Source organism: Neophocaena asiaeorientalis, unplaced genomic scaffold, assembly GCF_003031525.2.
Source record: "Neophocaena asiaeorientalis asiaeorientalis breed wild unplaced genomic scaffold, Neophocaena_asiaeorientalis_V1.1 scaffold88, whole genome shotgun sequence".
NCBI lineage: Eukaryota > Metazoa > Chordata > Mammalia > Artiodactyla > Phocoenidae > Neophocaena > Neophocaena asiaeorientalis.
In genome coordinates, this window is record NW_020175683.1 from 635,759 (window position 1) to 645,903 (window position 10,145).

Genomic DNA, 10,145 nt, shown 5'->3' on the forward strand with positions numbered 1-10,145 from the left:
TGTCATTTGGGACTCAGACTTCATCATTTTCTTTGCTTCATGGCTCTCCTCATGTCCCATCACCAGTTTCCAAGACCACAGGCTGTAGCCCAAGTCTCCCACTTCTCCACCAGCCCCAGCCTCTATGCACCTAGAAGGAACGAGGCTGAACAGGTGTAAAGCACCTAACTAGTACTTGGCACATGGTAGATGATCATTGCCCATAAATTTCCTTTCTTAGGTCTGGAACCTTTGAACTGGTTTCTAACGAGCTGTATTGACTATTATGATTGACTACAGTGATACAAGAACTGTATTTTAGACATGAAATATTTTGGGTATCACTGACTCAATCTTTAAAACCACTAACTTTGGCACTTAGACAGTGAGACTGTCATTTAGATAGAAATCATATCCATGTCTAGGCATCCACTCAATATGTCCGTATCTATATAGTTTTTAAAGACGTTTGAGAGCTTTCCCTTGCATGGAAATGGAATATGGTTGGCCTGCTTATACTCGGAAGCCTTTTCCACACATAAAATTCCAAGACAATGAAGCTTTTGATCTGATGTAAGTTCCCTTGTGCAAACAAGCTTACATAGCAAAATGATGCAGATAAATGTTGATGAAAATGGACTTTACACAAATAAATGAAACTATATTATGTTTCTCTAGTATAAAAATAGATCAGATGGTAGGAAGACAAAAATAGGTGAAATGGTAACATAAACTGACTTGTGAAATCAGAGGGTCAACTCTGACATTTTTCTCTCTAGGCCTTTTCTAATAGTTTTGTTGCTAGGGCTACAATGTTTTTGCCAGATTAGAACAGGACTGTCAACTCTAATGGAGATTAAGTAGCTTTCCCAGCTAGATTTTTTTTTTTAAATAAGCATAGGTTAATACTGCTGACTTTCAAAGCCATATTCAAGAATGGAAAGATGGCTAAAGATCTGTTTTTAGAAAATATAACTAGTAAAATGTGAAGTTTAGCAGACAGGTTCTATTCCATAGTTGTTCCAACACAAAGCTTTATCATGGTCACATTGAACAAAATAACTTGAAATATAATTTCATACACTGAGTAAGAAATGAATGAGAAAATGTTATTTACAAGTTAAGCCAAAAATTAATTCCCCAAGGAGTAACCGAGGTAGTTAAATGAACAATTCTTCTGATTAGTTGGAAAACTGTTTCACAGATGCTTGAAAATTCACACTTGATTTATTCTATAAACAATATAGATAAGGCATAGGATAAAGTCCTCTCTGTTTTGGTTCCTTCCATTCATTGGTCAAAGTCGTCTGAGGAAAGTGTAAATACAAACTCACCAATGAAACTCAAAGCCCAGTAAAGGAAAAGTAATTTGGTCTAGACACTCAATTGCTAAAAGGATGTAGAAGGTAAGAACCATTAAGAAGAGGGTGAAGAATTGCTTTTGATGTGCTTGTTGTGGAGTCAAATGAGCTTCCTTGGCTGAGGTCAAAAGAGGCCATCTAAACTTTAAAAACATAGTGCCATCTGCATGCCCATTGACCCCACGATTCCACTTGTGCACTAAAGCCTGAGAATTAAATGAAATAGTTCATGTAAAGTGCCTAGCAAAAGACAGATGCTGTGTTTTTCCCTCTGATTCCTTCATATTTTTGTAGACAGAAATCCCAATGTTAACTTCCAATAAGAAAAGCAGAATATTAGTCTAATTTAGAGTCAGAAGAAATTCACGTTAAGTATTACAACATTAGTGACACCTGGTGGAAAATACAGGCATTACAATGTAACATCATAGCTATTCTGATCTTTCACAGAAAATAAAATTAAGATAAATTTTACAGACTAAGCAATTAAATAGAAACAGAAGGTAAAGAAAAATTAAATGTCTATGTGGATACCTACTTTATTATGCTTATGATTTTGGAGTTCATATGCTAAAATATATAGGAGGTTAATGAACCTAAGAGACTTGAATGCATTCTAATAGTAACATTTATTCAGCATGCATGTTTATGTAGTGATTAAAAATGGAGGCGTGTAGCCTTTATGCTATTTTGAATCTCTTCGTACGCATCATGTGCCAAAGAACTTCCCTTCCCAGTTTTCAGATCAAAATTCACTGTGGGGTGTCCTGAGGAGTACCTTAAATAGCCAGTTGTGTTTTGCAGAATATGGGATAAAGAGCCATCCCATTTGAGATACCATGGATGGAGAAAACAAATGATGTTGCTTTAAATGTGAGCCCTGAATATCACAAAATCAATTGCTCTGAGCCAGGGAGGGGTTTGAATATTTGTGAACAAAACAGCAAACAGATCTATTACAGGGTCAGCAAACTACAACCTGTGTGCCAAATATAGCCCACCGTCTGTTTTTTGTAATTGGAACACAGCCATGCTCATTCGTTTACTTGTTGTCTAAGGCTGCTTTCAAGTTATGACGGAATCACTTGAGTAGGTGCAAGAGACCATATGGCTGCAAAGCCTAAACTAGTATCTGACCCTTTACAGAAAACGTTTGCCAACCCCTGGTCTATTAGATCCTTTCACCGTATCTTCACACCTCTCCCCCGTCTCCTTGGGAGGAGTATACTTCCCTTCCCCACTGAAGTTTGGCTTAGCCGTAAGACTTGCCTTGGCCAGTGGAATGTGGAAGAGGGTCAGTGTGCAAGTTCTGAAACTAAGCTTCAAGAATTCTGGCTAGTCACTGCCCTTTCAGTGGTAGAATAACACATGACCTGTAGACTTAGGTGAGAATGAAGACAACACCCCAGCTGACCTGCAGACTTGAAGGAGGAAAAAATGCTTATTGTTGCTATGTTATGGTTGTTTGCTCTACAACAAAAGCCAATGGAGACATGAGATTGTTATACCTCTGTGTAAAAATTCCCATGGAGGCTTGATTTGTCTGATTGATGGTACTGAGAGAAGGATCCTGAAGACCAGGTGTGGTTCAGTCCCTTCTGGAGCTCTACTTCAAACCTTGATGGGCTCAACTGGAACATGGTTTCATTCCTCTACCTATGGTGAGCAAAACAGAGTCAGAGCCCAGGCAGGTCTAGAAGCCCACCAGATTCTCTTGGAATCTTAGCTTCTCTCTGTTTAACATGGTATGAAGTCAGTCACAGTTCTTTCATCTATTGGTTTAAATATCTTCCCCCCAGGGTGAGGCGGAAGGTGTAGAAGGAGGGTGGGACAGGTCCAGCTGGAACCTTAGGCCAAAGCTTTTCCAATCTAGCTTTATCAGTAAAGCTCATAGCCTGGCTCCCATTCAACTCCAATATGTGTATTTCTGAATTGATACATAATCTGTAAGAGGTGAGAAAGATCAAGACTGGCTCCTCAGAATCCTCACGAGAGTAAACAGTTAACATGCAAAATGGTGTAAGAAGTCTAATTTAACCATGTTAACGATGTTGGCTGAGATGAAATGATCAAAGTATTTAAAAATGCAGTTTCCCCTAATTCTTAGTCTTAGCATCGCAGCTTGTTAAAATGCAAACAAAGCTTTTCATTGTCACTTCTTTTAAACCAGCAATCTGAGTCATTTGGATAGATCACTGGGTAACACCAGTGGTCCATATATTACATAAAGACATGTAGAGTTCACAAATTTGTCACTGAAAATCCCTGGGGCTACCCTAGTTCTCTGGTTTTCAGCCTTTCCTTTGATTCTTTACATAGCTAATATTCTTCCATTAAATTTTTTCAAAGCCAATTTTTTTCTGTTTTCAAAAAAAAGAAGAGCCTAGTTGATGCAGAACTGATACTATAGAGTAACTTGCAGGCAATAGATTGTATGGCAGAAGCTCCTGTTATTGAAGGTAACATTCAAATCCAGAGCATTAATTTCTGGACATAACTCTTAAAGGAGAGAGAAGTAAGTACCACAATAAATCACAAAAGTAGTAATATGAGGATCACTTAATTTGTCAGAAACATAAATGACAGAAATGTATTTTCAGCAATATATAATGTTGCTGCTGGTGAGATTTTTTGGAGCAAGAACCACATTTTATTATTCCCATTGTTTAACAAAGGGGCATTCAGTGTTTCCTGAAGCAGTCACTGCTTTCTATAAAAACTTTCAAACATATTTCCTAAAAATAGGACCATAATTTTCAACTCTCTCCATATTTTTACTCAAGCTCTATTTCTGCTTTCCTTCTCAATGCATATTTCAAATGTTAAACAGATTATGAACAGCTCAAGAATTTAAATGTTGACTCTTGACCATCCCTAAATAAACATTATTTCCATTTCTGAGTACCTACTTTCTTATTCAGGAAGACTTGTGGGTGAACCTCAGTTAGACAGCTTCAAGAACCCTTTAGAGATTGGCCTTTGCAACAGCATTCACGATACCCATCATCAAAAATTGGCACCTATTTGTCCAGCAGCTCTAAGAGATGAAAGGATGTAAGACATTTTCCTTTATTCTTAACAAGCACACAATTGGATCAGAGAGAAGATTATCCAGGTGAAATAATAAAGACAAATACATAATGAAGTAAACCTGTTTGGTTACTTCATGGTCCTTTGCCATATATTTTCCTCTCCTTCATAAGATCTCAAGCTTCAGTACTGTAATGAATACTACAGTACTACACGATCCGGAGCGGGTTGAATCCAGGGGTATGGAGTAACCACAGATACGGAGGGCTGGCTGTAAGTTATACTGGGATTTTCAACTGCCTGGAGGGTCAGTGATCCAGTCCCTGCACTGTTCAAAGGTCAACTGTATATGGAAAATTAGACAAACAATAGGCTAAGAGTATAGAAAGGTTCTACAATCCAAAATTTGCTAAACTGAATTAATTACAAAGGACATTTATCATTTTACAAAAAGAATGTTTATTTTAAATCTACTGTTATGAGATGAAGGGGGTACAATAAAAGCTTGTCCACTAAATTGAAAGTACCTCAAGACTTACTCAACTTTGAATTCTTAGGCCCTACAACCATAGTAGGCATAAGAAATAATATGCTGTACTTAATGCATCATAACTATTCAGCTGTATTAACACCACACCAATATAAAAATATTGTAAGACAAATTTAAAACATACACAGTTAACTTTATTTCATCATTGTCATTTAAAGCTTGATTTTATAAAACATAAAAGGACATTCTTAAAAGTTTGGTATCATAGCAATTTGAACAGTAGGAATAGCCATAGCTTCATGGGTTCAAGTTATATAAATTAAAATCAAGTAATTGGAAAATTTTTCAATATGGAAACTATACAAATGAAATGGCAAAAGGACCTAATAAGAACAATATTTTATTACTTATGGACTATCATTAGTTACTTTCAGGATCTAAACAAATATTCTGAATATTCATATTTCTTTTGCTCTATTTTATATTTAAATATTTCTGTATATTCTGAGTCAAGCTCTTGACCAAAAGGTCTGATTTAGAAAGACATTTAGCTTTATGGCAAAAGTTTTTCCATCTACAGTACTACCTTCAAAGGAACTGACATTACAATGCTAATGAAAGCTGCTAGTTCCCTTTGCAACAGTGTGCAGTAACATATCAGCCCTATGGAAAGTGAAACAGGTACCAAGGAATGGAACAATTATGCACAGATTCAGTAAAGTATAATGTAAGTTTTCCCCATCTAAAAATCAACCAATGAAATATATCAACTAAAGTTGATTTGGTTTCAGGAAAACCACATTTGAGAATACAAGTACATTACTGTCTTTAGCTCATCCTCAGTCATTGACAGGAATTTTGTAGGCTACCATGCTATTTACTTTGTGAATTGTAGTAGTAAATGAACGAAGACGAACTTCTTCAGAATTGGTAATGAACTGTGGTCCTGACTCTTCCCACTTTTCAGGTACAACCAAATCTTTGTCTGTATAAATCAGGAGATCAAATGAACCTAAATTGGGGATAAAATAAGGTACATTATTTTTTCAAAAGTAAAACTACCTGCCCTGTCTCCCTCACATTTTGAACCACACAGTGTTAGAAATGTACTTTAGCCTGGTCTGTAAAACTAGTTCACTGCTTTTCTTCAATGGAAATTTACTGTAGTACAGAAAATATCACATTCCTTTCACTTTATCTTATGAAAAATTCAAGTTTTTTTTTCTTTAAAGAAAAAACCGTTAAAAATATTTGTAGAAAGTGTATAATCAATCACATGGGATAGCATGAATGTAACCTACAGTAAAGCTAACTTCTTGGTTCTGTGACTGATGTATCCTAGTGCCTAGAACAGAGTGTGACATATAGTAGGTTTTCAGGACATATCTGATGTTTGAAGGAATAAGGAAGATAGAAAAGCAAGACACAATTATAGCTATAGTCTTAAATATATATCAATACATAAAAGTGTGTAAGAAATGAAGATAATGAAAGAAATGACATCAAAACATTCAAGAGTGAGTGTTGTGGAATACTTTCATTCCTTTCCTTTTCAGCATTTCCAAATTTTCCAGAATGCATATAACATTACTTTTCCTTTATAATGCTTTCTCATTTTTATTACATGATGTTGATAATTAAGAAAAAATTTAATAAAGGGGTAATTCTTAAAATAGTAGCTTAGTCTTTTCCCCAACAAATTTAAGGCAATGTGACGTTGTATAATACTTACAGGAAACTTCCAACAGTGGCAGAAATGTCACTGTAGCTGTGATCTGTCTGATCACTGAGCGGATTTCATCTTGGATAGCTTTCTGAGACTTTTCTCTGGGTGCACTACCAAAGAAACCAAATCAATTAATTTAAGTTTTAACGAGTTATTTAAAACATCTGTAAGATTATTTATCTAATTAAATGATTCCAAAATCAAGTAAGTAATACATTAAAAAGGAGCTTTTTAGAAAATGAGTACATCATTAGGACCCATAATACCACAGTAGGCATAGTATGTATTTTTATTATTTCATTTATCCTTCCAATCATTTTTTATGGTTGGTCTTAGGATCAGGTCATTTTGTATCAGATGACCAGAAAATTTGCCAAGTGCTTCAAGTTAGGAAAACTTCAGTACCTCTTAAAAAAAAAATAACAGTGGTATCTAAAATATTTAATTGGTATAATCATTTTGGCATTTTTAGTAATGCCTAAATGTCTAATTCCCTATTGTCTCAAATAAGATATTAAATTGTATATCAAATTATTTTTATAAGCTAAACATTTCCTAAGAGACCAAAGGCTTCAGAAGCAAACTACATTTCATTATGAGAAATGGTTCTGAATTTACAGGTAAGGATGCCTAGGACAATGCTAGTCATTAGCATATAATGATGGGTATTTCCCATTCAGGTAGTCTGGAAACTTCAGAGTTTATGAAGTGTCTTAGGAAATTTGTGGCATTAAGTGAAATACAGTAGAGCTGCATCTTAAGCTGGGAGAGTCTAGGATAATCCCTTAAGCTTAAAAGTACCTTTAAACAATTCATAAAATGGGCCACCTAGTATACTGTATGGAGTTTTGCATATACCACCATAAATACTACAATTTGAAATTCACCAATTTAGACTAAAGGCAATACTATACAAGTCAGTGACATGCCAAAGTAAGCACAGTTCTTTTCCACAGAAGACTGAAGATCAAATTAAACATCCTAGAAAAAAACTATACCTTCTATGAAACTTGTTCAATATAATTAGAACTCATTTTGTAAAGAAAACAAGTTTTAGAACAAGCATATGAAAGTGGAAATAATTTAAATTCCTACTTACCTGTCATCTTTTGCAGTCTTGTCACACTCAATATCAAACTGCCATCTTTCAAGGACCTCACCACTTTCAATATTTGAGATGACTACCACCAATTTCTGCACTGAACACTTGCATAACCATTCTGTAACACATAACAAGGCATCTTTTTTGGTCCACTGCATTACAAAGCAACTCTTTTCTTGTGTCCCACTTCCTATCCTCAGCAAATATCTACCACTGCTATTTTGGATCTCCTCCAAATTATACAGAAAACTTGCCCCATCAATAACCTAGCTCCTGTTTTCAAATTCTCAGTATTTATACCAGGTATAGCAGTGGGTGCTGAGGATAGGATTGTAAACATTCGGTACTTCCATCCTAATCCAAGGCAAGAGTGTAGGAGATAACATTAACCTAATCACTGCACCAATTAACATGAAATTAAAATTGTAACTGCTATGCAGGTGCAAAATATGGTACAATGAAAGCATAAAATAGGAAAATTTGACTCAGTCAGGGAGGGTTTGAGTTTAGTTCTAAGAGGTTCCACACCAAATAATCCAAGTGCAGCCCTATGAATGACTATGGGTGATTTAGCCCTTAAGTTTACGAAAATACAATGATGTAATTTAAAAAATGAAGTTACTTAAAACAACAACAAAAATGATTCGTGAATTTTAAAATTAAAAAGGAAAAAAAAAGATGAGAGCTGTAGCATTTTTTAGAACTAGTAATTTGGAAGGTCAAATGGGTAGATAGGGCAAAATATCCCACAACACAGAAAAATTAGAAATGGAATTCCTAAGTGGAGAGAAACATGAAAGAGAAACTAATAGGAATTCTAGAAAAAGAAAGAAAAGCAATAGATGGATAACAAATATTGATCCAACAATACTGCAACTTCTTGAGCGAAAAGGAAAAGATGAGTGTTCAGATAGAAAAGGCTACTGACTCGGGCAGGATTTAAAAAAAAAAATGACTAATGGAAATAGGTGAAAATAAGAAAATTCTAATGAGCGCTCTGTTATTTAGTAGTTCTTCTTTTTTAAGTTTAGTCCCACAGGTTGAATTCAGTTTTACAATTAATTACCTTTCAGTTGTTCCACCACATTATTTAGGTATTTTATGAGTTCAGGATCAGTAGTTACAAGCAAGGTGAGTCCATATTTCTGCACTCGAGTAAAGGTTTCGGATGGATATATGCCACGCTGATATAAAATGCTGTTGATGCCAAATGCTGAAAACAAGAAATATTAAAGTCATTGTCACTTTGTAACTTCGGGAAATAAAGCATATTTAGATGTGGCTATGGTTTCATTAATGGTGTAAAGCTGTAAATGTCTAAACACACGTGTTTCTGTGTTTTGCTGAAAGCAGAATAGGTACAAAGTGGCATTAAAAATCCTTAAAATCTTGCTTCTAAGTAAGAGAGAAAGTGATACCTGCATTTATGTGGCAATAAAAGAAAAATGCCAAACTGCATTAATCTCCCAGTGGCAAATTTCATTTCATTGTAAAACAAGTCCAAATTCAGACTGTGTGGTTAGAGGATGTCAAAATAGGCAACCGACTGACTAGTTCAAAGCCCAGGCAAGCCTCTCCCCCTCTCTCTTTCCTCCTTTTATCCTCACAAGTTCTGCCAGGTTCTATCAGAAGGTACAAATGGCCTGGTCCAGGACGGCGCTTCCATCACCGTCGACCAGTTTCACCTCGCGGGGGTGATGGTGAGGGGTGAGCTCTGCACTTTAAAGAAACTCCCGGCGAAGGGGCTGTACCGCAAAGCAGGCCTCAGCAGCACCTAGGCGTCCTCCGCCATCATTAGCAACGCGTCGGGAGGAGGCGCCTGCATCCGCCTCTTCCCAGATTCCTCCTGCCGGGCAGGAGGCCGGGGCTGAGAGGGCTTGGGTTCGGGGCCGCTCCGGCCCACCCGGCTTCCCCCCGCCTCGGAAGCCGAACCGCGGGCCTGCCGGGCGGCCTGGGCTCCGTTCTCCCCGCCCTGCGGCCTGCGCGAGGACTTACAGAAGAACTCGGCCACGATTTCGGCGCTCCCGCGCAGGGTGATGCCTTGCTCCCGGGAGAGCTGCAGCGCCATGGCCAGGTCCACGGATGAAGGCACGCGCTTCCACCCGGCAGACAGCAACACCAGGGGTTTCCAGAGCAGTTCCCCGCCACTTGTTTCAAAAGTAACGACGCAGGACGCCGTCGGCCCCTCGCGCAGGCGCGACAAGCTTTTAGGCCCCGCCCTACGCAGCTAGGCCCCGCCCTACGCAGCTGGGTCCCGCAAGATCTCTGGGCCTCCGCAGGAGCGGCCGTTCGCGCAGGCGCAGTGGGTAGGCGTGGTGACACTGTTCCCAGTGTTTAGGCTCGGGAGGACCCCTGTTGGGCACCGGTAGTTGTGGTCGGCGGGCTGCCTGGCGCCCATGGGGGAGGATGGTAGGTCCAGGTTTTAGTGGCCGCTCCCTAGGTCTGGGGACAGAGCGA

At 37.9% G+C, this 10,145-nt stretch overlaps 1 protein-coding gene across 1 annotated transcript; it reads right to left on the reverse strand.

Annotated features, from left to right (window-relative positions):
- Positions 1-5,032: 5,032 nt before the first annotated feature.
- On the reverse strand, positions 5,033-9,890 carry MAD2L1 (mitotic arrest deficient 2 like 1). The gene is made up of 5 exons (XM_024732001.1): positions 9,684-9,890; positions 8,755-8,901; positions 7,686-7,806; positions 6,593-6,696; positions 5,033-5,872 (listed from the first exon to the last, which is right to left on the reverse strand). The coding sequence occupies exons 1-5, from the start codon at positions 9,754-9,756 to the stop codon at positions 5,700-5,702; spliced, it is 618 nt and encodes a 205-aa protein (XP_024587769.1). The 5' UTR covers positions 9,757-9,890; the 3' UTR covers positions 5,033-5,699.
- Between the last annotated feature and the right edge of the window lie 255 nt (positions 9,891-10,145).